The sequence below is a fragment of the Vanellus vanellus genome (assembly GCF_965231255.1).
Source record: "Vanellus vanellus genome assembly, chromosome: 1".
Taxonomy (NCBI): domain Eukaryota; kingdom Metazoa; phylum Chordata; class Aves; order Charadriiformes; family Charadriidae; genus Vanellus; species Vanellus vanellus.
The window spans coordinates 73,565,029-73,592,880 of record NC_138905.1 but is presented as its reverse complement, the minus strand read 5'-3'; the positions used below and the strand labels follow the sequence as shown (position 1 = coordinate 73,592,880).

The 27,852-nt window shown below is 42.0% G+C and overlaps 1 protein-coding gene across 1 annotated transcript; it reads right to left on the bottom strand.

Annotated features, from left to right (window-relative positions):
* On the bottom strand, positions 1 to 27,046 carry LOC309680557 (solute carrier organic anion transporter family member 1C1-like; the record flags this gene model as incomplete). Its single annotated transcript, XM_082494200.1, has 15 exons — positions 1 to 223; positions 1,288 to 1,405; positions 2,669 to 2,733; positions 6,911 to 7,095; positions 7,534 to 7,699; positions 8,752 to 8,947; positions 12,277 to 12,441; positions 13,588 to 13,830; positions 14,568 to 14,666; positions 15,782 to 15,928; positions 17,407 to 17,528; positions 18,159 to 18,291; positions 19,103 to 19,244; positions 22,572 to 22,717; positions 26,962 to 27,046. 15 exons carry the CDS (start codon positions 27,044 to 27,046, stop codon positions 1 to 3), a joined length of 2,235 nt encoding a protein of 744 aa, XP_082350326.1.
* Positions 27,047 to 27,852: the final 806 nt, after the last annotated feature.

Below are 27,852 nucleotides of genomic sequence, written 5' to 3'. Positions count from 1 at the left end.
CTAAAGTCTAGTCTCCTTTTCTGGCCAGTAAGTTGTCTGAATTAAATGGTCACTATTGACAAAATTATCTTTCCTGCTCTTTGTCCCACAGGTGCCTCTCTCCCCGTTGGCTGAGAGGGTCTCATCTTGTGGAGAAGACCTTTTCCGGAGAACCCAAAGGACAGCAACACTGAAGAAAATGGACACCGTGCCCAACACCAAAGTCAGCCCCAGGTACACGTACCTGAGAGAGAAATGATTGATCAGAGCCTGTTTCAAAGGCAACATACGACTAGAAGGCATCAAGGACACATATTTTCATGCGGTAAGGCTGAGTAAGAAAGCTCTTCAAGCAAAGTGATGACCCTGGAGATTAGAGTTTGCCTGCTCACCTAGGTCAGGTATTGTGTGGTCTGTGGCCAAGAAAGCGTTTCAGGCATTGACTGACCTCCTCCACCCCAATGTGCTTCAGTGAGAATAACAGTAATATTTCTAGGGCAATGAATTTATTTTTTGGTTGCCTCATAAACAGTATCGGTGATACCAAGACCATTTGATGGTATTTTTGCTTTACAGGCATAATGACAGTAACAACAACAGCCACAACAATAACATCATTATGGTTTATTAGTAATGAGTCCCAATTGAGCTTTTGTTCTTTTCTTCAAATTTTCAAAATGAGAGGTACCCTCCCCTCATGTTTTTTCCTGGGGGTGAGGGAAAGGGCAACCTCTTCTCTCATTTTCTTTTTACCATTGTTATTTCATTCTCCATTTCTGGTAATGCCTTTCATTAACGCAGTTCAGATAATTATTCACCTCTGGCAATAAAATGATAAAGACAACACTGCACTTAAGCCTCTAGATAAGCCAAGCGTGATTTGTGGCACCCTTCCCTTCCTTTTTGTGGTCCAGCTCCAACGTGGAACAATGATGAGGTTTAACAGCCCTTTTACTTATATCTACTATTTATTTACTTGCACATACACAATCTCACAGCAGAGTTGTTAAAAAATAGGGGAAGCTTTAGCACAAAATTGAGGTTTTAACTGAATATTTTTTGGGCAAAAAATCAAGTGACTTAAATATTTACAGCTGATATTGAAATAAGATGTCCTGCCCCCAAAAAAGAGGCTAAACAGAAAGAGAATGCCTAAACCCGAGCATTATTGTTAATATTAATAGTCAGACTCTTTCATTTGGCATCAAGTCTTTCTCTCAAATTTTCTGACAGAAATTCTCCTACCAGTGCCAGGTGTAGATATACTTAAAGAACACAAGCTAAAGAACAAATGGAGAAGAGCGTTACCTCAGTGCGCTGGAGTCGTAGAGTCTGCACGCTCCTCTTCCCCCACATCTTTTGCTTCCCCATTTCAGGCAAGTGGTGTCTATAGCCACTCCAAAATACACTGGGGCTGGAATTCCCGCTGGGTGTATTTAACAAATAAATAGAGGCAAGAAGGTTACTTTCCAGGCTGATCAGTTCTGTTCTAGAGACATGGTCGTGTAAGACATTAAATAATACATTCGAACAGCAATGACACTCCCACGCTGTTTGCTGGTTCGAGAAGTCGTGCCTTATGTTGTTGGGGCACACACTGCCCTTTCCTCCCTGTGGGGAATCGGGGTGGGGAGGAAACACAGCTGAACATCAAAAAGCCTTTGGAAGTCAGCGGAAGGAGTGCTGGCCATGGCTTGGTTTCCTCACCCTGCAGGACCCCTCCAGAAAAAAAAAAACAAGGAGATACTTCTCCTTTCTTGAGAGTGATGGAGCCTGTTCAGATTGGCGGTGTGCGTGTGTCTTGTCTTTTGGCTGGGGGAGTGAGAAGGGAGAGAGACAGCAGGGCTGGGAGCCTGCAGTGGGGCAAGAAGTATCCTACAGGTACCCTGAGATCCTACTGTGGCAGGGGAAAACATACTGCAGTGCCTGTGGGTGATGGAAAGGAAAAGCCTTTCTTCAGGTGCTAATGAGGACATCAAGGATGTCCTGTGCACCCTGGGGAGACACCCATGGTTGCTGGAGAAGAAAGTAAACCTGGAGGGAAACTCCTGGCCTGCAAAGGTGTGAGAAAGCAACCAACAGCTTGTTTTGATGTCATTTCATCTGCCTCATCCAGCTCATCGAAGTCTGCTCTATTTAAATAAGTGACTTGCTTCTTGCTAATTATTACCTTTTCTACAAACACCTGGAGGATTTTAGAGTTCCCAGCTCATCAACATCTCACAGTACCTTTGGTTTTAGAGAAAATTTACAAGTGGCTCTACCACAAGGCTGCAGTGAACCCTGCCCTCAGGCACACCTGTACTTAGATTAATTCCCTTAGAAACTAGTGAAAATATGCCTGAAAAATGATCACAAATTCTGATCCATAGCTGCTCTGTTATGCTTCTTGTTGCATAAGGAGAGACAGGAAGTAATTTTGATGTTAGCTTCATAGTCTGAAGGATCACTTGCCACCTCTATGGACAGTAACAGTATACATTTTTATTATACCAAAGACAGTTATAAGATCTATGAACTACAGATTTGCTTCCTTTTTCCAACTCTTTTCCTAGTTTCTTTTTTAAAAATCATATAATACTAACTTGTCATTTAGACATGGTTCTTTCCAACAACCAAAGTTTAATTATAGGACAAATGACTAGTGAGAAGTACATTAAAATAGACCCAAGAGTAGAACTGGACTTACCAAGTACTCTTATTGCCAGGGTATAGATACCAAGCGCAAATGATTTCAAGTGTGGTTTAATGCATCTAAAAATGAAAAAAACACCCATGTTGAATAGAAATAAAGAATTGACTGGATAATTTGAACACAAATAGAAAGCAAGAGAAAGGGAAGAAACGTGACTTTTTCCTCTTACTGACACTGACTTTAACAGAATTACAGAAATACGTAAATAATGTGATAAAATCAGAATAGTATCTAGGAATTCTGAACATCTATATTCAATATCGCATTTTAAGACGGTTGTGCATTTTCAGATAATACCACCACTTAGGGGTTACCAATGCAGGACAAGAAAATTGGTTGTGAAATCATGCATCATTGGATAGTCTTATTCAGTTAAATAGTCTCTGCAATTGTGGACCATGACCCAGGCTAGTATAAGGAACTTAGGCACTTGTTGCACCCTATCTAGGATCAGGATCACACCTTCTCCAAGCTGTTCTCTAACAGAACAGACCATTTGCATTTGAACTTTTCTGATCTTGCAGCATGGGGCCAGCATCATTCTGGCTTCAGATCAGCCCTGCTCCAGCCTTGGGTCATTGTCCTGGCTCTTCTAGGAGGGTGGCAGTGGTAGGCAGGAGAACAGCTGCCTTTCACATCCATGCTAGCAGCAGGGTGTATAAGGAGCCACTCAAATGAGAAGGACTCACCTGCAGCTAACCTCACCAGCTGCTCAAGAGTGCTGTTTCACTCAGCACGTATCAGGTTGCCTATTACAATACCGAATCCAGCAAGAAACTGAGTACATGCTTTACTTTAAGCATGTCAGTGGTCACAGTCACATGATTAAACTGGGACATGCTAGATATAGAGGGTGAGTAACACATGTGTATCACGGTAATCGACAAAACTCCCTGTGGTCGCAGTCATTCTATTCAATATAAAAAGAAAAAAAAAATAGGACTGAAAATCAATTGTCACTATGGATAAATATAGCACTGTGGAGGTCTAATCTATGTGTTCTGAACTAGGATGGACTCATCTTCTGCAGAAATTCATGTCATCAGGAATACTTTTTAAAAGCCATAAAGACATTGCAGAACCAGCAATTTTGTTCCCCACTAGTGATGTTTTATCGTTTCCCAATGTAGCCGCCAGAACAGCATTAAGAACCCATATTGTAAATGATATTTGGGTCATCTTCCTTTAATTTAGTGAAAATGGAAAAGGATGTGAAGGACATCTATGGAAAACAACACTGAAGTACCACGGTCAAAAAAACGTTGTGTTCATCTCATTTTGTAATCAGAGTGCTTAATTCTCTAATGCCCTGATCATGGATTACCATCATGCAGTCTGTTCTATTGTAGCTTTTACAGGCCCTGCAATGTATGCAGGCATGAATGTAATATGATTTTGAGCATGAAGAACAGTGTTTTGCCCTCCTGTCAGATACATGCTACGCAAGCAAGCCTCGGCTTAGAAGCCCTGTGAACCAAATGTGAGGGCATAGAAAGCAAAAAGTGGCAAATAAACCCGATAGCTGGATATTTATTATGTGTTCCATAGGTTTCATATCCTGCAAAAAAAAAATCTTTTTCAGATGGAAAAAAAAAATATGTTCAAGCATTTGTATTGTCTTCGCACGGAAACAGGAGTCTTTTGAGATCCTGAGTGAGAGCCAAAACTCTCAGGGAGATCTGAGACTTCCTTTTCACTGCCTAATCACCTGCTATTAATAGCTTGTACTTGAACAACAGCTATCTGAATTGCAGGATTTTTTTTTTTTTTTCTCCAAAACTTCAGGGCTTTCCCTGTCATTAGTTTAATACCACTAAAAAGACGTATCAGCAAATGGCTCGGTCACTAGTTGTAAGCATATTTCAATGATTTCAGTCATGTAAACCCTTGAAGTAAATGTCACTAAATCTTATAGGCTTTTAGGGATTTAGCTGTATTTGTGCTCCGTGGCAGGTGCAACGATATCTGCTCATGTGAAAACAACAGCTTGCATAAGTGTTGGAATCTTATCAGAGCTGACTGAATACTGAATAAATTTTAAAAACAGATAACTGGAAAAAATACCTAATGAAGTCTGCAACTTGACCTTGGGACTATTTGTTTTCAAAAAGCGTTTCTTTTCTTTCTGGGAACAGAAGCGCACTTTCAGTTCAGACAGATTGTCAGGGAAAACCAGTCAGTGATGGATTTCAGAAAATCAAGTGTAAGCTTAAAGTGGAATTGTGCCCACAGGTCAGTTGTAGAGAAAAAAAAAGAAAGAAAGAAAAAAGGATTGAACTTACTGAAACATGATTTATTTAGCTGCACGTCAGGTTCAGGTGCCTTCAATCCAGTAGAAAAATACGTAACTTCTCAGTTTCAATTAAAGGACTCTCAAAGTAAAATGATTTTCAACAGAAATAAAAGCGCTGGAGCAGAACCAATAAAGCTGTTTTGCTGATTTCATATAACAAAATGTTTTATTATCGCTGTTGAAAACCTCTCTAAGCTTTTCTAAATAAATCCATTAAGTATTAAGTCCCCTGAGACCATGTTCTTAGGGTTGAGGAGTCCAGGCAACTCTGTGTGATTCAAGCTCTTAGATGTTCAACTATGAACATCTCCTGCCAGACATTTCTGCAGTGGCGAGAAGATGGAAAGCAGGAGGCTGAGTATGGCAACGACAGTTTTGAGGCTCTGTGTAGTACCATATCTGTACATTTTCTACCATATATTTTATGGGTAGAGAGGGGACATCATGCGGAGGGAAAGAGGAAGGAAACTGCATCTCTGCACAACCCTATGCCCATATTTGTACAACAAAAATTCCCCCTGTGTCAGAAGCAACCACAGAGAGCAATCTGGTGGAAGTCCCAGAGGCTTTGCTACAGGCTCTCAACTCGTGAATCATCCTCCTCGTGGTGCATGGGCAGTTTCAGTGGTGCATAAGTTTCAGTAAAAATTGTCTAAAATGGATTATAATACGATTGTTTCTGGGAGTGACTCCTTGGAGAGAGAGAGAGCGAGAGAGAGACGCCGCCATGTGTTTTTGCAGTCCTCAATGGTAAACCTCCAAGGTGGGTGGGAGAAGCTACGCAGCTTATATGGTTTAAAGCATGTACCTCTGGCAGAGTTTGGCGGCGGGGAGTGGGAAAGGATCCTCACATCAGCCATTTCTGAAAGTCTCTATGTGAATATTACTCCTGGTTCAAGGACTGTGCTGGAACTATAGCTGAAGTTACGTTTCTTGATTTAGGTTTTTCCATATGGCCTATATTCAGGCAGTTCTAGCACTGGCTTTTTTCATGGGATATAAAGACGCTGGCAATGAGATGGGGCCTGTTCCAGAAAATTTCATTCAAAACCAAAGAGAATTTAGGGGTAAAAAAGCACAACAATAATAAAGATTATTTAAACTGTATTTACTGTTGTTTTGTTTGAGAAGTAGAATGTACCCATCTGGAAATAATTTGGAAAGAGGAACTGAGAAAGAAAGCTTTCCAAAATAGAGTGGAGCAGCTCTTAGAATCCAAAAATTACAAGAAGCTGACAAAAATCCAGATTAATTGCTGGAAGTATTATAGTCCTTTTTCACTTTCTAAAGTTAGCTTAAAAGCTTACACTCGGTGATGGACAAATAGTTCCAGCAGTTAAATATGTATTGGAACAATCTCCTGGGACAAACATTTAATAAACCCGTGATTATTATGACAGAAAAAAAAAAAAAAGCATGCTAAATCTATCTCTGTTTTGAAGAGAGAAATCTGGGACAGAACAACTATATAGGATAATAAAATGGGCTAGAGGAGAAGAGTTGAGTGTATATAGAGGCTTTGGGTTAGATCACCTCTGTGTAGCTGTGCATCGGTATCCAAAGCAAGTGAAGAAACTGTGCACACATTGGCAGGTGCGGAGCTAATTTCCTTTTGCATGGAGGCGATTTAATATCACTCGGGTAATGTAAAAGGCTTTACAGGAATTGGAATGGTATAAATGATAACCAGGTCTGCTGTATCATGTTTAAAACCAGAAAGGTATTGCTGGTAGAGAAAATCATAAGCACCTTGCTGCTTCAATGGTAGAAAAACCATTCTCAAATTATGAGGATGCCTTTCAATAGTAAAAATAAAATAAATTTTAAAAGCCACCTTGCATAGCTGAAAACATTTCACAATACTAGGTGGGGAAAGAGATCCTGTTACGCATGTCAAAGCACCCTGAAAACATTTGGTAATGCTTGCAGAAATGATTTCTTACCTTAGAAGCAGTATGTATCCGGGTGTGCCACCTACTGACAAAGTATATGAAGTGATAACCGATACTACCAGAAAATACAGAAACATTTTTGGACACTCATTTCCTTTTTGACATGGTCCCACCACAGCTGAGGAGCTTCGTGAAGGCGATTCCAAGGTTCCCACGCAACTGCAGTTAAAAAATACCTGGAAGACAGCAGGAAAAGGCGTATGATAACCTAAAGAGTGGAGAAGTGGATGTTCAGGAATTGCACGTCATGCTTTTCTGCATAGCCGAAAGTTTAAATCCAAACTGGAAAATGTTTTTCAAAAGGAGAAGGCTTGTTCACTGAAGGAAAAATGTATAAAGAAAGTATCTACTATTGATAAATTTATTTAGTGAGTTTTTTTAAACAGTAGCCAACAGCTAAAAAAAATCCCCCCTCTACATTCACTGCTTCAGATTTCTGCTGGAAATAGCAAATGAGAAAGGTTTAAATGTGGGTGGCAGATTGCTAAAAAAAACCTGAGGAGTTTATGGCTGGAGAGAACATGCCTTACTCAATTTTAATCCACTTACTTTGACAGAACTGGTTGTATTAGGAAAACTACCACGTCACATACGGAAACGAAAGATTGTCTTACGGTGTTTTTCCCACTGCCGTTGGACGCCTGGCAGCCGGCGAGACAAGCAGAAATGTAGGTAACTCCATTTTCCCCGCAGATGGGGTCCCAGTCGTTCTTGGAACATAGGCAGCCCGAGTTACACTCTGAAAACAGGGCTTGCTCGTAATCAGCTGTCTGTTTAGTTCTGGGGGAAAAGAGAAATTGCAATGATGCCTTCTAGCAGATGTGGAAGAAATCATTATCAAATCCTGGGTTAGAGTCTCTGCCAGACCTGCTCTCTGTAGTCCATTAAGGTGGTGTCTCTTCACATCCATGCAGCTGCGTGAATTCTTATTTCTCTGCTATCAAAAGGTTTTCACAATATCACACCGCCTACTATGAGATAGTACCTACTTTATCAAGGGGGACAGCTAACAATTTCTATGCATGCGTTTCCTCAGATTTTCTAAGATTTTAGCTATCTGAGGCTTGATTCAGTTTTAACAAAACTGGACAAAGAAGTTTGATTACTCCAGGGACAAAGAGGGGAGTGAGTTACTCATGGGAAACGGTCGCTGTAGAAGCCAGTGAGCAAATGATCAGAATGGGATTCATCCAGATTGAGGGGCTGATACCCTGCACAACAGCCGTCTGCCAACTTCGGCCAGCTGCTGCTGAAGTCACCAGCGGAGCAGCTCCTAGGGCTGCTGTGGAGTCGATGCCAGAAACTCCTCCCAAAAAGTGAGCTTTACAGAGTAATACCACGGGCAAAACTGACCAAAAAGTGCTAGCTTCAGGTGTACCTCGTGGTTAACATCATGGCTCACTCACGGTTAATCCATGAATCCTCAAGTTTTGGGTTCACAGGCTATTAAATGCCATGGGTTGTTCAGCAGCACATAGAGGCAAGGAACAATTAATTGAATCTCACACCCCCTACTGAGCTCCTCACATTTCCAGAAATCTCTGGGCTCAAAGGGTGGGTCCCATGGAAATAATAATTAAAAAGTAATCAGAAAAATAATCTGCACTTGTGGCATAAACCCCTCTGGGCTGAAGGCAACAATCACGAAAGTGTTCTGACACAATGCCCACTGGAATAGATGGAGCGGCTTCTACCGCTTCGAATCAAATTTCTGGGAAGCATATTTAGGTCAGTCATTCTTTTTTCAACAATATATACTTTGTGGAATAAAATGAGGAAGGAGTTCGGTTTGCAATAGCACTTTATGCTGAAACGTGCCCTTCCCAGCATACCCGTGGTACGACACGGTCAGTCCGGCCACATCCGAGTTCTCACAGCCCATCGCAAATAATGAGAGGAGCAAAAGGTAACCAAAGAAAGATGATCCCAGGGAGAGTTTTGCGGCCCCTAAAACATTGATTCTGAACTTTTTCATGATCAGTCCCCCAGAGAATATGCCAAAGGCCACAGCAGGAATGTTGATAAGACCTAAAATCAAACAGAGAAATCTGTATTAATGAAAACCCCAGCTCAATGGGCTATCCTTCTGAGCCACAAAACCAGCAGCAGCAATAAGCTGAAGCAACAAAATATGAAAGAACTTCAGTTGGGGCATTTATTTGTCCAGACTTGGATTGTTCCTACGAAGGTGCTGGGACTGCTTTTAAAGCTTGGTCCCAGGGAAATGTTTCTTTGCTAGTTCTTTGACAGAGAGATTATGTATAAGGTTTAGATGATGATCTTCCAATTTCTTAAGATAGGTGATTACTAGGTGATTAACACTGTTAGTTGTTGGTGGAGGGATCATTGTGGTCTTAATTCAAATACTTTTAGCATTGTTTCTCACAAGAGGTGCTCTGGGCACAGAGAAGTTACCTATGGTATTGTGCTGCTTGGGGCAGCCAAGACAGCCACAGTCCCACTGCACAGTTTGGGGCTTTGCTATAGATCTTCCCTGTGTTCTTCACCCATATATCATCAGTAGGAGCAACAGGGGCCACTCTTTGGGGCTGCCCCACTCTGGCTTTCCAGGGCAGCTCCTCTCCTTCCCTTTTCCACTGACAGGAGGAACCTGAACTGCTCAGTCCTAGAGGGCAAATTCAGTTTTACCTACAGTGTTACAAAACCTGGAGCAAGACATGTTTTTTCTGTTTTGATTCAGCCATGAAACCAATGATCCCCTAGAGAAGTCTCCAAGAGGGGGAAAACCATTGCTATGTCATCGCCTCCAAGCCCAACAGAGTTCGGGAATTTCTCTGTTTTTAGTTACCGAAATGCTCCCGCAGGTGAGTGTTGCAACAGCAGAAAGATAGGTAAACCCCATGGTCTCTGTCTTCTATCAAGCTTCAGGCAATCAAGTGGAAGAGCATTGAAGGAAACATTTAAAATTGAGTGACCATTAATCCCTACCTGGACAGCTTTGCTCAAAGCAGCGTCCATATTGATAGACATGGACAACAGGACCCCAAAAAATCCCATTCGGAAAAAAGAGACCACGGTAAATGGCACTGCACAGTAAAGCAAAGTGCTTTCTGCTGGATTTTATTGTTACTGAAAATTATTTTCCCAGCTTTACCGGCCAGTGCTAGCACATTAAATTCCCCTCTTCCACAGGGCTGGGTATGCTGTTTGCAGCGTTTAATTCACGCTGACACCTAGCGGTGCTGAGCCGAGCGAGTATACAAAACACCAGCCAGTACCAAAACATACATGTCTTTATACAGCAGATGAGGTTTCAGAAGTTTGTTCGGGGGGCTGGAAGTATTACAACATGATTTCAAATGACATGGTGTAAAACACCAGTTTACGACATTAGAGTCTAATCTGCCCGCTAGGAAGCGCATTGCGATCCCTTAAATTTCCGGCTCGAGTCAGCGTTTGATCCACCCGTACACATGGAAAAAGTCAGTGTTTAGAAGAGATGCTAGTTTGATGTTAGAAAAAGCCTGATTCTGTCTAGCAAACACAGGAGTCAGATTCTTGGCTGAGTACACGAGCCCAGTTCAGTTACTGGTGAGGTTCAGGGAGCTTTACTGGAGCAGCATTTTTCACTCCACACATACGTGAAAGTTGTCCTGCAAGGGATTTAGAAACAGCATCCAAAATGTAGCATACGTAAATGAAGAGTCACTATCAAACGGGTTCCCCTGTTCTCTTTTGCTTGTAAGAGGGGACTGGAATGGGAACTGGGAGCTGTGTGATGCCCCAGAGAGTACCCGCACTCTGCCTGCCCACCCCTACGCACCCCTTTTGTTCATGCCTTTGTCTCACAGCCTTGCGGGCAACTCCGTTGCTTGACACTGGCATCAGGGGAGGGGGGAGCAAAGCGTGCATATTTAAGGAAAATCATACAATCACAGCAGGAGGCATTTTACTTTCTTGCACGTGCCTTGGATTGCGACTACTGAGAAATACCATCTTATGACCTCCAGCTGATTTTTTTTTTGCGTGTTATAGTGCTTCAAATTGCTCTGTCAATTCTGATATCTATCAGAGTGATTATGCTAGAAATTGTTTTGTTTTGTTTTGTTTTTTTAAAAACCAAACAAGAAGAAATAGGAAAAGAGGTAGGGAAAGGGAAATAGCCACTGTTTGTTTCTTAGCAAGGGTGGACTGGGAGACAGTGGTTAAGGAGGGAGGTGAAACACCTTATTGCAGGGATGGCCACTCGGGCAGGATCCTTCCCTAGCCAAGCCATCGCACATTCTCTGTTGGGTATAGCCCCTATGTTTTGTGAAATCAGATGGCTCTTAATCCTCACTCAGTTTGCACATACCTGAAAGCTTAGCTCCAGAAAATCTTTAAATACAAGGAGAAGCACTGTACTGAATGTAGGGATTGTTTTCTAGACTTTCTCTGGCCATCGACTACGCTTGAAGATTTCTCCTCGCTTTTAGGAGTTTTGTGCCAGGAAATTCCAGCCTCTATCTTTAAGGAATTAACATAGCACAATGGATCAATACAGCTTTTCTGCATATATATACCTCCGTTGCTGTGCAACTAATGCAGCTCTGAAACAAGGCAGTTCCCTCCGTATTGGATGGATGTAAACCTCTTTGCGGTCTAATGCTATTGAATCCCTGGACCTCAGGAACTGAACCCAAGCCTGCCGGTTCCGCGACTGGGCAGTGAAGTTCACCACCCTGAAGACATCTCCAAAAATGGCCACCTCGATAGCCGAAGGCAGAAGCAGCGTCTCTCTCTCGTGCTGCATGGGAGGGTTTGATAGACAAACTTCACAACAGAGAAAGGCTCTTGGGTAAAATTAGGGCAGAAATACATGTTTTTCCTTCACTGGCATTGCACTGAGCTAATGTTAAATTTCTCATGTGGTCACTGATATGACTTTGACTTCCTTTTATTTAACACCAACCTCTTCAGAAAGTAAGAAATCACTGGCAATACCACAGCTCCTTTATGGTCAGTCCCTTTAGCACTCACTGAGTGGGTCTTCATTTTGTTGAAATAAATGGGAAACCATCAGATCTGGCTGATGATAAATTCATGTAATGTAAAGTATTTTAAAATGAGTTTTCTTTTCAATTATTCTCTTGTGATGTACATACATTATTTGCAAAATTTCCAGTAGAACAGGAATAAAGTGTAAAATTGTGAAATCTTTTCCAGTAACGCTTACATTGATGAGCTAACTAGTGCTAAAGTAGAAATTAAATAACTTACCTTCTATGAGCTACTACTTAAAGCCAGAAAAGGAAGGAGAAGAAATAAACATATTCTAAAAAAAATCCCCATATTTATATATATGTCATTGCTAAAATGTCAATTTTTAAGGCATCAAGAAACAGATATAGCATTACCTATAACAAAATTAGTTTTTGAAGATGTTTGCCCATACTGTTGTTCAATATACTTTGGCTTATATGTCACCATGCCAATTAGGGAATTGAACTGAATGATACTTGCACACAAATACAGAATGTAAACTGGATTTCCAAAGAGGTTCTTCAGTGATGGCAAGAAGTCTGCAAGACAAAACGGCAGAAATGACAACCAGGCCAGAGAGAGAATAACTGCTGTGAATAATGCTTCACAACATGTTTGCACCTTCCAAAGAAGGATGGCAGGACATTTCAGAAAGAATCCATGAAGTCCCATGATGCTCCTACAAGATCCCCCATTTCTGGATGGGGGAATGACGGAGCATAATACTAAGCATCACTATTCCAGAAGAGCCATCTTATTTTATATATCTTCTTTCTATCATAAAACAGGACTGATTTGGTTTCTATGTGTCCTCGAGAGCCACAGCATCTTTTAGCTTAATTTGGGCGCAGAGGGAGCTCAGCACAGATGACAGTAAGCACAGACATACTGATTTATAGATTCAAGTACTGGGGGAAAATGCTTTTGTCAAAGTAGGACGAAGGAAATGTAATTGTGCAAAACAGCCCATGTCTAAATCCAGATATCCCCTAAAACATTGTGTCTAGCCTGTGCCCATCTGATCAGATATTGTATGTGTTTTTCTAAGGAATGACCTTAAAGAAAAAGGTTTGGCAGAAACTGAGTTTGTCATATTTTTGACTCCCACTTCTGCTACAGTCAAGATCCGGGAATGAAAAATTTTTGCAGAGTTTCATGATATTTGCTGGGCCACTAGCATAATTTTACAAATCTCAGCTGGAGAAATTCTACATACAACAGGAACAGTGACAAGACACTCTTTATGGGGGAGTGTAACAATAGGATGAGGGGTAACAATTTTAAACTGAAAGATTAGCTATTAGGAAGATAACTGATTATAACAGCTATTGGGAAGAAATTCTTTACTCTGAGGATGGTGAGACACTGGAACTGGTTGCCCAGAGAAGCTGTGGATGCCCCATCACTGGAGGTGTTCAAGTCCAGGCTGGATGGGACTTTGAGCAACATGGTTGAGTGGAAGGTGCCCCTGCCGTTGGAACTCGATGATCTTTGAGGTCCCTTCCAACCTAAACCATTCTATGATTCTATGACCCTTTTTTATACAGACTAGTTAGGTGGAGAATGACACCTGAGGGCAAAAAGTAACTCTGAGGCCATTAAAACATGGCCTCAGAAAACATAAAGTATAAAAGCTAGTGAGAGAGAGAGACTCAACAGTGAGGAAAGAAACTCCAGTGACGTGCCTTTTGCCATCTCGGCAATCTTCACTTGTTGATAAGATTTGTGTTGCTCCTTGTTATCCTCAGTGATGAACTTCGACTGCTCAGAAGAGGTACTGGAGTCCTTTCTGTTCTCTGGTTTTGGGAGGTGCTTTGGCAGGAACCAGAAGGGGATGCCAGCCAGAACGCTAATCGCGCCTGCTATTAAGTAACCCAGCCACCAGGCTCCCACCCACTGAGCGTCCTTGTGAGTTATCGTGATACTGTCTGAAGAAAGTCAAAAAAAGGAGAAACAAATAAATGATTTCCAGAAATGTTTGCTAATAACAAGGAAGGTGATTTTGCAGGGACTTTCTCCAGAGGAGTTCACCCCCCACCTCTTGCCGGGTTTAACTGTGCCGTGTGTCTCTATCAGTGTTAGAGGAGCAATTGTGGGACTGCAATAAGGACTTGCTGATACCTGTGACACAGCAGCAGCTGTCCCCTGACACCACAGGGTCTCCAACCATGCCACTCGCATGTCCCCAGGGAGGCTGCAAGGACCAGGGCGTGAGATAGTCCGGTGGGCAAATTTTTGCTCCTAGCTGGGCTGTTTTCTTGGCAGGAAGGGAATCAAGAGCCCTGGTATCCCTTGCAAGACCTCTTTCCCAGGCAATGACAATGTACTACAAGGTGCACACACACAGGGCTCTTGGCAGGGTCCTCAGCCTCAGTCCTGTCTCCTCCTGGTCCCAGAGACTCCTCACCAGGGCATCTCTTGGGAGGCACCAGCTGCAGATCTGCTGGGGCTGAGGAAGAGTCAGGCCTCCTACTTCCTCGATACACAGCCTTCTTGCTAGCCTTTTCTGCATGGGGCATGCATTGCTGTCCTCCTTTTTATTTCATAAAGCGCCCGCTCTACCCCACTAGCCCCTTATGCCTAGAAGATAACTAGTTCTTGACCTAAAATAGGCGTATTGGAGCCTGACTGATTCTTTTTTTTAAATCTGAGTTTTCTGACTTACCCAGATCTACAAAGCCGATGTCAACATAAAGTTTGGCACACAGGGATCCTAGAAGAAAGCCAAATATTGGCCCTATAATTGCAACTGTCTGTATGCAGCCTGCAATAGAAAACAGGGGATAGTTACTCTTTTGAGTTAAAAAGAGCACTGGTTCTCACTGCACCTAAAACCAAAGTATGACATGTGATGGGTAACAAGTGATACAGTCTTAAAATTCTCAGCCGACCTTTGCTTTCTGGCACATTAGTTACAGAAGTCAGAACATTTTCAGGAAGAAAAAAATCCAACAATAAAATTTCCCCCACTACATTGACACTGACATTTTTGTTGTTGTCCAGCTGAAGAATGAAATTCAACCCAAAGGAAAAAAAGTCAGGCAAATTAATGGTCTCAACTCAATAATAACACCAATCTATGATGGCTAGAAACTCTTTAGCTGACTAGATTAAAGTAACTGAAAAGCAAAAGGCAATTATTTATGTTAACGGATCACTTTAAGTTGTGGTGGGCCCTGAACAGGCTGAAAATCACTTTGTTTCGGTACCCCATATTAACATGTTTCAATGCACCCTCAGAAAAATTTTCTACATGTTTTGAATTTTCAAAATGGATCTGGAAATCTGGGAAGACCGAATCCTTTATAGAGAGAACCTGAGGTTTTGCCTTTTGCCAGGCTGGAAACTTGTCAAGGCAGGATGCTGGTGCAGAAGGAATTTTTGGTAATATCCCAGGTGAATGTGCAGAGATCTTCAGACAATGAACACAACAAGAAAACAGCGCTACCAGTTTTTCAGAACTTCAGCACTATTGTCTCTAATTCTACCTGAATCTGGCAGGAATGTTTTGAATGCCTGCCGAAATTCTATTTTAAGTGCTTAAAAGAGTACATGTTTTTTATCACTTTGCAGAGAACTGAATGTGCACAGGGGCTCAGCAGTCCACATCCAGAAGAATTAGGAAGATTAGGGTAACAGCAGGAACCTAAGGTCAAATTCTTTCCTCAAATTAAGATAATGGAACTGTGCTGGTATAATTAAAAGGGAACTTGGTCCCTTGAGTGTACATGACTGTTAAATAAACTTTAATATTGGAAATGATGAAAACAAAACAATCAGGGCAAGTTAATTCAATAACACTCATTCGATTATTCAGAATGACTCAGTTTCCTCTAGGGTAAAATCCATTAGGAAAAATAAATGAACTATTTATTTTACCAATGTATAAGGCAGCGTTTTCTTCAATGGCATAATCATCAATGTATGTAATTCCCAGAGGCTGGATAGGAGTTTCACCTATTCCACGCAAAAGATTTCCCAGCAAAACATAGATCCACATGGAAGAGCCTGCTTCTCTTTCACATCCTGGATACATCAAGAGAGAAACAACAATGATGTGTTTTTCATAACATTTTGACACTGAATGCACAGGACTTCTAAAATACTTCTAATATGGTAAAACCAGTATGAAAACTGTGAAAAATATTTCGGTGGGGGTGGGGATGGCATTTTTAACTCAATCAGTTTGAGATGAACACATGCTTAACACTAACTGCTTCAGTCAAAGATATCAGGAGTAGTGTGGCCGGTAGGAACAGGGAGATGATTGTCCCCCTGAACTCGTCACTGTGTTCAGTTTTGGGCCCCTCACTACACGAAAGACATTGAGGTGCTGAACTGTGTCCAGAGAAGGGCAACAAAGCTGGTGAGGGGTCTGGAGCACAAGTCTTATGAAGAGAGGCTGAGGGAACTGGGGTTGTTTAGCCTGGACGAGAGGAGGCTGAGGGGAAGCCTTATCACTCTCTACAACCAGCTGAAAGGAGGTTGTAGCAACATGGAGGTCGGTCTCTTCTCCCAAATAACAGGTGATAGGACAAGAGGAAACAGCCTCAAGTTGTGCCGGGGGAGGTTTAGATTGGATATTAGGAAAAATTTCTTCAGTGAAAGGGTTATCAAGCATTGGAACAGGCTGCCCAGGGAAGTGATGGAGTCACCATCCCTGGAGGTATTTAAAAGAAGTGTAGATGTGGTGCTGAGGGACATGGTTTAGTGGTGGTTTTGGCAGTGTTAGGTTAATGGTTGGACTCAGTGGTCTCAAAGGTCCCTTCCAACCTACACAATTCTATGATTTTATGATATTAGAAGTTGGCCAGTTTTATAAATTTGATGCCAAATCCTGTTTTAGAAACCCTTTTCACTTCCTTCTAACCAAAATTGGGATCTCCTAATGGAAAGATTCAGGAAACTTTGTTGATAGTGAGCAGTACCAGCCACATCTAATTCACAAGCACAAGGATGCAAACACACATCCATTTTATGACACTGATTTGCTCATCCACATCTTACTCCTGGCTGGGCATCGGGGAGGAAGGCTCCTTGCCCACAAGAAGTTCAACTCACACAGAGGGGAGACATCTTCCAAGTGTGCAAATGGGGGTCAGCGAGCAGGGAGAGAAACAAGAAGGGGGCTCTGCAGGCTGGGAGACCCAAGCAGCTATGGGGTGAGGATCCAAAGGCACCTTTCCTGGCAGAGGGAAGACCATGACTTTCCAAGGTCCCCATGGGAGATTGTCTGGTGTTCATGCAAGCCAAGAAGCTGCAGAAAGTTGCTGGAGGAGACAGCAAGGCTGAAAAATCATCTTGGCAGTGGGTAGTGGCAGTTATATATTTATTTTTAAAAAATTTGCCCCAACCAGTAGATCTGGCTTTCCTGTGGGAAAGATTTATCTGATTCCCATTTACTATTTTTTTTTTCATTCTAATAAACTATTGCATTCTAATAAACTATCCTTTTGATGTATTTTAGCATGCTTTTCACAACATTTAAAAGAGATCATGCTCACCTGCATTTATTTTTGTATGAGATTTTTCCAAGGCTGAGAGTGGCGTTTGGCTTTTGTCCTGCAGACATGGAGAGACGCTAACAGTCGAGTTGATGGTGGAAGGGAATCTTTCATACCTATATCTGTTTATAAACCAAAGTTGTTTTTTACTGTCCCAACTTATAAGAAAAAGCAAACAGATCTGTTACTGCCATGTAAGATAGGCCCATAGCACTAAAATGCAGATTTCATCAGCATCCAGTGTTGCCAATGATGGTTTACAGGGGATAAGTGGAAATCAGTGTATACTGCAGTAGTACGTGAAAATTGTCCCTTTGGTTCTTTCTATGCCACAGTGATGTATTTCAGTTTAACACGCACTTTGGTCTGCTATGATACATGAATCCCTACTAAGACATTATCAGACAGTGATTGTATCCTCTGGCTTGAGTTTGATACCCAGACTGTCTTCCTGAGGTTAGTCACCACTTCATCACTAGAAGATTCAACTGTTCTTAAATCATGTCAAAATGTGGCTGATCAAGATCCCAGACCAATAAAATGATAAGTTGATTACAACTGAGAGGAACATATATGTTAAATTGTTTGCTCGGCAGTAATAAGTCTTTTCATAACAAATACTAAATTGAGTAACCACATCCCACATACATCTATTTCTATGGGCATCTTCACAATCAATACCTAAATATTTCAGCAGGCTAACATCCAGTGTGCATAGCCCAGTCAGAAAATACTGATCACTTTGCACTTACCGTCCCATGAAGAACTGGGGCATCGCAATTAGGAATGTTCCAGCTGACATAATTAAGCAGCCTGCTCCAATTATTCTTGGCCTGTGAAGCTTCGCTCCAAAGTAGCTTACAAGAATTATGATTAGGAGGTTCCCTTTGAAAGTAGAAAAGGAAAACTGAGTTTTACAGCTTGTCGATAGGAGATCCCCTAAAATAATGAAGGCTAATGTGTGGTATAGGCAGCAATTTCAGGGGGAGAGGGCTGATCGCGTGGGGTTGGTGTTTCTTCCTCTTTCCAGGCATTCTTACAGAAGCCCAGTGCCTTCCATGATAAGAAGACCATAAGCTTTTGGATAAGCAGCTGGAAAAGAGGAGGCCTGTTTGAGCTGAAGAGAATAATATCTAGGAAAGCAGGAAAAGAAGGAATCAAAGCTTTATACACTTAGGCCAAGATTTCATTCCCATGAATACCACAGTGCACTCAACCCCATTCAAGATAAATTCAGTAATCCCAAATCGCAAGTGGCAATGTCATGCTGAAAACCTTAGTGCAAGAGAGAAGGGATGGACTGGACAATGAACATAGATTACAGTTCAAGATTTGTACTCTTGCTGCTTAATAAACCACAAAGGGCAAAAATTTGTGGGGGAGGTGGATCGCTGACAAAAGAAAGAGAAAGCAGAAATCTGTGCAGGCAAATTCTCATTCAACAGTCAAAATTTCTATTAGTATTAATCAGTCAGACACTAAGCTTATCAAATTACAAAATATTTAGCACTATGTTGAATTGCTTTTATTAGCAAACATCCTATCCAATGTAATCATACTGGCAATCATGCTCATTTTTACTACGTGAATCTTGCTGAGTTTTAATGGTTCAAGGGGGTTCATACAATCATTTTCCACAACAAATTGCATCCCTGCTTTTTTTCCGAAAGCAAAAATGGGTTTCTAAAGCACATACCGATTTCAAAACTGCCATCAATAACTCCAACCAAAGAGGAAGGGATATCAAATCTTCTTTCTATTTGTGTGATAGTACTTTTTAGATAACTTCCTGATAGTGCTTTAGCAAAATAAACAAAAGACAGTGCACCAAGAAATATCTGTGAAGGAAATTGACAGTGATTAAAATCAGGCAGTACAGAAGGCTTTATTTTATGAATTACCTTTAAACAATTCTTACATTCCCACTTCTTCTCTTCCCAAATAACCACATCAATATATCTCCTACTTTTTATGAAACGCTAGATTGCCTCTTTGTCCGTTTCTTTTGAGCAGTAATGATATAAAATGAACTTGCTATTAGCCATTGCTAATTTCAGGTAGATGCCAAAGCTGCTTATGCTCTGAAAGATGGAGACAAGTATCACCCTCCTGATGTCTCTAAGGAGGGGGTATCTCACACAATAACAATAAGGGTAAATGTTAAGTATGGCTTGGTGGAGAGGTGAGTTGCTGTTTGGGCATTTTTTAACATAGGCTTTTGCAAACAGCCGGATTTTAGAGCCCCGTTCTGGTAAGCTGTTCCCACCGAAGCCCCGGGTGGCCAAGAGAGAGAAGTCTCTGCCACCTGTGACACGGTCGCATGGCTTGAACGGTGACCTGCCTGGCAATTCTCTTCTAGGCTCATCCTTTCCCCGCCAGATTTCTTGTCAGCTCCAGTACTTACATTTTCTTTTGAGCACACGCTGCATTTTGCTGAGGGAGACCCTTCTGTTCTGTAGAGGCAGTTGTTTTCTCTTAGCTATGGCTATAGATGTATTAGTGTGTTAGTCTGACTCAGGAGCGGGCTCTGGAAATGAAACTCCCACCCCCTTCACTGCACTTTGGTACATACTGCAAATGTGCAGATTTAATCCCTTTTACATGAAATTCAACTGGAAGATGTGCTCCAGAGGAGCACTACATTCACTTCAACAGCTAATGGCTCTTCAGTCTCTGGGACAAGCCTGGAGCTGGTTTGAAATATCTCCCCACCCTGAAAGGCATAGAGCGGGAGTGCAGGGTCCTTAGCACCAACTGCTTCAGTCCTGCAGAGCTATTGCCTAAATTTGCCTTCAGTAAATGCAGGCTTACTAAGTTTACAAGCTCCAGGGATAGTCAACGCACCATGTCATGGAAACCACAACACTGCTTTCTACCTTCAGATACGGTTGTGTTGACTGAATATATAGGGATGCTCTTTGTAAAAGTTGTTAAAAAAACCCCACCAAACCCTAAACCAGAAGTTGAAAAAGACACAGTAATTTTTTGTATAAAGAGAGGTCTAGACCCTTGTCCTGCTCCTTAGTCCTGCTCTCTGAGCAATCACGTTTCCAGTAAGCCGGTGCTCTGAAGCAATGTACTCACCTCCAGTGCAACACTCCTTACAACATCTCATTTGACAAGGCACACTGGCAATAACACTGGCATCACCGTTGAATGCAAATTCTTGTATTATGGTTCAAATATATCTCTGTGTCACATTCAACACACTTTATCCAGTGCTGGTTATTCCTCTTTCAGAAGCACTTGTGGGTAAAGAAACAGTATTTGGTTCTTATTTCCTGCATTGAGGGCTCTCAAAAAGCCCTCTAGTAAAAAGATTGCTGTAATATTGTACGTTTTCTGTGTATTTATGCCCTTGGATTTTAAATAGCAATGTGAAAGCAAATATGGTTTTTCACAGGAAAATCATACAGGTCAAACTAGAACTTCAAACAACTCTGTCTCTCTTCAGCACAAGTTTTTCTACTGGGTTTGCCCCTGTCCCAGGAGGGAGCCGGAGACAGAGGTTCAGTGGTGGAAAAAAGTGCTCTTGATTTTGCGCTGGGACAGAAAGGTGCACATGATTTCACATTCTTCTGTGGTTTGTCAGTGACTGTAAGTAAATATTTCATAATGTCTTTCTGGTTAATAAAGGCAATTTTAACACAGGGGAAGAGTGATAATTGGTAAAAACAACCTGTTGAATCTGCATATTGTTTTGCTAACACATTAGGCAAATACAGAGCTGAAGTAGACTTTTTTGTGACTTAGAAATGTCTTTAATAATTTCATACTGACTCACCAAGTCATAATCAGAACTGCAAAAGGGTTAGTTCACCCAAAAAAAAGAGGTTTTCTAAGTCCCAACAGGAATAGGTTAATCAAATCAGTTTGGGTTCCCAGAAGCCACAAATTTTTTGAACAGAAAGAAACTGAGCTGCAATATTATTTCTTTTCTATTTTTGGAGCTAATAAGCTGATTCCTGACTGGCTAATCTGTGACTGAAGGTTTATTCAATGAGGGAATCGGATTATTTTTGCAGCAAATGGAGGAACAATGATAGAATTACTATTATGCTACACCTTTAATTAATACATTTCATCTGCTATTTCAAAACAGGACTCCATTTCTGGGCCTTTACAGGACCAGAAAAAATCAAGGAGAAGATTCAGGAATCAATATATTTTTACAGCAGTCATCAGACTCAATTAATCCCACAATATCTTAACTGCTTTGCATAACTGATGGACTTCAGGTCAACTACTGCTGAAGTCATTGACTGTATCGAGAGCTGGACTAGTAGATATGTGTGTGTGTCTGAGACAAAAACCAACAGAAATAAAGACTGCGTGAGATGAAAAGAACTGGGCAAGGCTAAAGACTCATTTTCCGTACAACTCAAAATTGTCTCATCCCGCAGCTGTATGCTGATTTATTGAGACCTCACCCTAAAGAGTGTCAGCATTTTCCAGCCTGCCTTCGGAAAGCAGGTAGAGACAGGAGGCAAAGCATCACACTGCCTCCTGTACCCCGCTGTTCCACGCAGGCAGGAATGCTCCTCCGAGGTGTAGCGGTCCTACCGTCAGGTCGGTGCAGCTACATTACGAGGCTTAAAGCGGGGAGCTGCCATTGCCTCAAGGAGGCACCTCTCATGGGTGAGAGAAATGCAGATATACCGGTGAGACTTCTGTAGGTTTGTTTAAAAGTCACCCCGTGCAGCGCTCTCTCAAATCAGGAATATTACAATAATACTTTAATAACAAAGCACATGTGGACCATAATATACATATTATCTTTCAGAGCCCAGAAGACTACCATGGCTACAGTCTTAAAAAAGCAATCCGTACTAACAGCTGCCTGTGGTACCTGTCTGCCGATGCTCTGTACTCAACTTCAGGAAAAGAGGGTGGTGCAATAAGAAGGATATAGTGACCTTTCAGGATGACCCTTGAAGATCTCGTAACATGCAAGCCTCAACCGACACGTTATATTTGAACATTGCCAAACATTAGGCAAATACAGATATGAAGCAGACTTTTTTGTGACTTAGAAATATCTTTAATAATTTCGTACTGACTCGTCAAGACATAACCAGAACTGCAAAAGGGTTAGATCGCAGTAAAAAAAAAAAAAAAGAGGTTTTCTAAGTCCCTACTGGAATATTCAAAAACTCTTACTCTACCTTTATACCTCCACAACACGAGTGTTTTTCCTTGGATGCGGAAGATTCAGATTTGAATGAAGATCGGTCCACTGGCAGGATTGTGTTGTTTGCGAAAAAATGAGTATTTTCTTTTGATGAAATCTCCATGATGATGTCCCCTGTCTCTAAACCAGAAAATATGGAGAACATTTTAAATGGGCATCCTATTAGCTCAGCCTCAAAAGCTCGTCACATGACAGCAACACCCCGCTGTACTGTTTCCTCTACAACAGCAATTATCAAACTTTACAACAGAATCTGACCGGTGCACTGGATGTTTAATTATGGAAATTTGCAATCCACTTGCCTATAATAATGAAGATTAAATCATACTTAGCAAACAATCTTCATCTTCATTCTCTAGCTATCATGAATGTGATTTCACTGAACATTTGACCAAGCATTACCAGCAGAATAAATGAGGCTTGTTAACATTTTAAACAAGATTTCTGGAGCCTATCTGTAAGTTCACGTTTCTAGATGTGACCGTGTCTACAGAGATTTCTCAGAGCTGATCTCTGAATTTCCCATATATCTGGGACATTAAGTAATTAGATCAAAGGAAATCTAGCCCTGTTAATGAGGGACTTGAATTGTTTTAGATTGAAACATTAGCTCTAATCGTCTGATGTTAGCTAATGAGTTACACAAGAATAAAGAGGTTTAGTTCCCTTTACCATTTTAGATAGGGCCTTAGGGCTCAGTGGTCAATTGTTACAGGAAAAATGTGAATTTGCTTCTTTGCAGGTAAATACAAAGAAGTAAAGAAAACTTAAATACTGCACTTTGAGAACAAAAGATATCAGTAATTCTTAAATCTCTACTTACATACTGCAGTACTTTGTTCTTAATTTCAATCTCTAAATCAGATCTGAAAATATTTATGAAATCAGCTTCTGTGTTCACTTTTAAGCAGCACTATGTTTTATAGAACTACGGGCTGAAAACACGAATAGGAGAAGTTCCTATTCTTTTATGTTTGCCTAAAGATGCAGATCTTACATAAATTAAATATATATATGGTTTTATGTATATGTATGTATGCATGTACATACACATGTATTCATGGCTTCCCAAGGATCTGTGCGGTATGCACTTGTGCTTCCAGAAATGTAAATAAAAAATAACAAAATTATATCTAGATGCTAAGATTTGCTTATGCAAATATTGCCTAGGCTCTGTTCGCATACGGACCGGGCAAAAAGACTGCGGCCCCAACATTTTCACTGAGATCTCTTCATCGCATCACAGAATGGTCAGGGCTGGAAGGGACCTCTGGAGATCGCCTAGTCCAACCCCCCCCGCCAGAGCAGGGTCACCTACAGCAGGTTGCACAGGACGGTGTCCAGGCGGGTTTTGATGAAATAAGAGCTACTGACTACATATAAGAGAACTATTTACCTTTGACACTGCCTTGACAGGGACTGTAATGCATTTCCTTGTCAGCACTGATAAGTATACAGTTTTTTTTACAACAACAATAACAAAGGAAGAATGGTTTGTGCTTGCTGCAGAAAACTTACGACCTAGTCCAGCAGAGGAGCAGGGGGCCTGCACAGTATCCTCCGCTGCACCCCATACGCAGGGTTGATAAAACAAACAAACAAACAAACAAACAAAATGCCGTGGAGGTATAGTTTGACACGCCGATGCTTGGCGGCACCATAGAAGTTCATGTCACACTGAGTCGGTACAGGTCTCAAATGGACGGCAGTACGTACACAAAATGTACTCAGCGATATAAAAAATATTACCATTTCTTATCAGACTCTGTATGGCAAACGGAAGCATGCTAGGAAGGACTGATAGCCATACAAGTTTCACAGGCTTTAAGTATCCCCAGTTTTTCCTATGGCATGGTTTTAAGGAGGTCAGTAGTTTTCTGGCCCGGACAAACCTGCAATGATACCTCTCATCAGTTCCGTTGCCCTGACAACGCCTCTGAGGGAAACTGCGAACACAAGGCAGAGAGCAGAGCAGTGTGCCCAGCGGTACCACAGCCCACCGCAATGTTAGCTTAAATCTTTCCTCTTTTGTGCAACCAGCATGAATACAAGTGTTTCACTCCAATCACAGACTTGCCCGATGCCAGGCAAATACTTTTTGGTGCTGTTGGTATTGTGCTGGGCGTATTCGTAATACGCTGCCAACTGCGTTGGGAGGTCAGAGACAGCTCTGGTTTTATCCAAGCAGGTACCGGGCCAGTAAGGATGATGTCTTACTGGCTTGGGTACAGTGACAGCCTTAGGTTTTTGCCATATCTTGGATACAGTATTTCTCCAGTGCCATGAAATAGGAGGACAGATGTCTGTGTCAGCTCTTCCTTCCCAGATGTGGCAGGAATGCCAACAAAACATAATCCTGTGTAGTGGCATATTTCATTGAGATCAGATTACCGGACCGGTTTGGCTTCTTCAACAAAGAACCAGACTTCAGTCTGTGGCACTCTGATCATTTAAGAAAGGTTGAGCTTGTTCTCTATTTTCTATCTTGTGTTTTAAAGAGACAAGATAAATGCAGTCACCTCATCACCACCGAAACACTCTGGGCCAAATTCAACCCGCTCATGGTCACAGTGCTAAATTCCAGCCTTCTGTATCTACCAGCCTCCATGCATCTCTTCCCATATTTAGGTGTGTGTGTGCGCGCGCGTGCCCACAGCTGAGATGAATCCCACATTCTTTACATGATCTAACACATGTATGACTGAAGAAGCGTCTACCTTTGGATGCATATGCACACACACACAAATGTCTTAAAGCTAGATCTATTGGAAGACCAAGTCCTAAATGAAAGGATATTATTATACGGGTAAAGTGCATTCTATCTGCTCACTAACAGTTTGAGAATAAGACCTGAGCAACAATTACCGTGGCACAAGGTTTAGATTTAGGTTTGCTTATTGGTTTAAGCATGTATCTTTACCACATAGTACTTGCAGTGATGAAAATATATTAATTGGTTTTATCAGTCATTATTATTAAACCTGCATACAATCTTCCTAAATGCAGGTTTTCTGGCAGTAAAGATATTCAGCTGTTATATACGCAAATAATCATATGGGGAGAACAAAACCAAGTTTACCAAAGCATAAACAGTTAAATGTATATTCATAGACAATGTATTTTCTCTTCCTTTATAGAATCATAGAATCGTCTAGGTTGGAAGGGACCTTTAATACCTAAGCAGTATTTCCTAATTACAGGTAACATCTTCTGAAGCTTGCAGAGCACTCTGAAAACTTCAAGGCTCTCTGAAGACACCTAAGCAGTGGAGTTTTCATGGATTAGTTCTTCTAAATCCGTTTCGTAACTTTTAACAGAGATTAAGAAAGCAAGCTACTGAAGAAAGCATTGCATAAGGCAGTTTTCTGTCCCCCCAAAAGCTGCTCTACTGCATCATAATCAAGGAAGAGTAGGTACATAAGGGAAAACAGAGTCTAATTCTGTTAATTTATTCTACACCATCACCCCCAAACTAGATGTAGAGAACAGATATTCTTTTGGACAGGACTAAAGCAGGAGCCATCAAAAGCAGAGACATTTTAGTCTCTGTGAAGCTAAAGGAGGGAAGAACCTGGTGTTCTACCACCACACTTAGGAAGAATCAAATCAAATCAAGGGAGTTCCACCATAAAATTGCCTTTTATGGGAATACTGAAATAAGCAGTGGGCAGAATTTGATCACCAGTTATTCTAACAGGAAGGAAATACATTGAAGTGGGTGTCCTGGACTGAAGGGATCCTCACAAACTTCATCACACCCACAACAACTGAGTAAGTCCAGGTGGGTGACACTCTGCCCAAAAGATGGCTGCTGGCCGCGCTCACACCTCCTCCCTGCCTGCCAGCTGGGCTCACAGCTGGACCGCTGACCTTTCCTCGCGTTCCTGCCTCCAGCAGCCTGGGGTGTGGGACGCCTCTCTGGTGGCTCCGCTTTCTACCCTACCAAAAGCATGCCCAATAACTCACCTGTGACACAGCTCGGGCAGCAGTGGCACTCACCCTCCCAAAGACAGGCATGTGGGGCTGTGCCCGATGGTCAGGTCCAAGGACGAGCCCGTCCCTGAGCATGCAGGCAGCTGGATGAGACACCGCCAGGCAGTTCCCGAAGCGTCCCTCCACTCATTCAAACTCCAGGCAATGAAAAAAAAAAAAGTCCTTCCCCCCACTGGAAACTCCTCCGCTTTGCAGTAAGCCTCCTTAGACATGCCTTTATTGTGTGTCAGCCCGCAGGCGCCGGAGCTGCACTTGCCAGAGTAGGTGGACACAGGAGACGGGTACAGAGACTGTTGACCAAAGAACCCAGCTGAAGGACATCTTCTCTAAAAGGTGACTCAACAAAAAGGAGAAGAAAAGCCAAATCTTACCTGGCAGCAGAAATCCCCAGAGATGGTGCCTACCAGTTTTCGTAGGTAAGCTCCCTCTATCGCTTATGCGCGCCCATACATGCATGCACACACACTGGTGACCAGCTTAGAAGCGGGAAAAACTGGAGGGGAAAACCACCTCTTAAATATTGCCCTGCCTAGGGATGGTACATCTTATACTGGAGGTAGAGAAAGGAAAAAAAGCATAGGGGTGGGGGACCTCGTTGTGTCTCTTGTTTTGCCTGAGCACTTGGTATTCGTCTCCCCCTCCACCCCCCCCCCCTCCCCCCATCCTCCACCCCACCTCCTCACTTTTTTTGTCCTTTCTCCCCTCCTATCAGCTCCAGGACACTGGGCACATGGGCAAAGCAAAGATGCTGGGTGCCCTATCTGGAAATCCTGAAGAGCATCTAAACCCTCCTTGAGGTATTTTTCTTTGTAACTTGCTGTAAGTTTAACGGGGCACGTGACAAAGCTTTGCAGAGAGGGGAAAAAAAAATAATCCTGATCTTCTTAATTGCTCATTCCCAGGAAATGAAAGACTTCGAGGGGGAATGGATTAGAAAAAAAAGGAAGGGGGGGGGGGGGGGGGGGGAGGGGGGTTAGGGGGTGGTGCATGGGAGAAGACAGGATATAGGGTGAACAGGTGATTGACAAAACTTTCCCATCCAGACACTGGTCCTTCCCAGAATGCCCAGTATGCCCTGTTCCCCGAAAGTCTTGGGACAAAGTCCCTATCAACATGGTATAAAACCGTAATGAAAAGACCCATTAAAGGGAGGACAGAATTATATGGGAGAGTCAGTCAAGTCCTTTGCCACAACGAAAGGAAAATTTTGCAGACTTCATTCCACCCTGTGTTTTTCCTGTCACAAGGTCGTGGCTACTGAA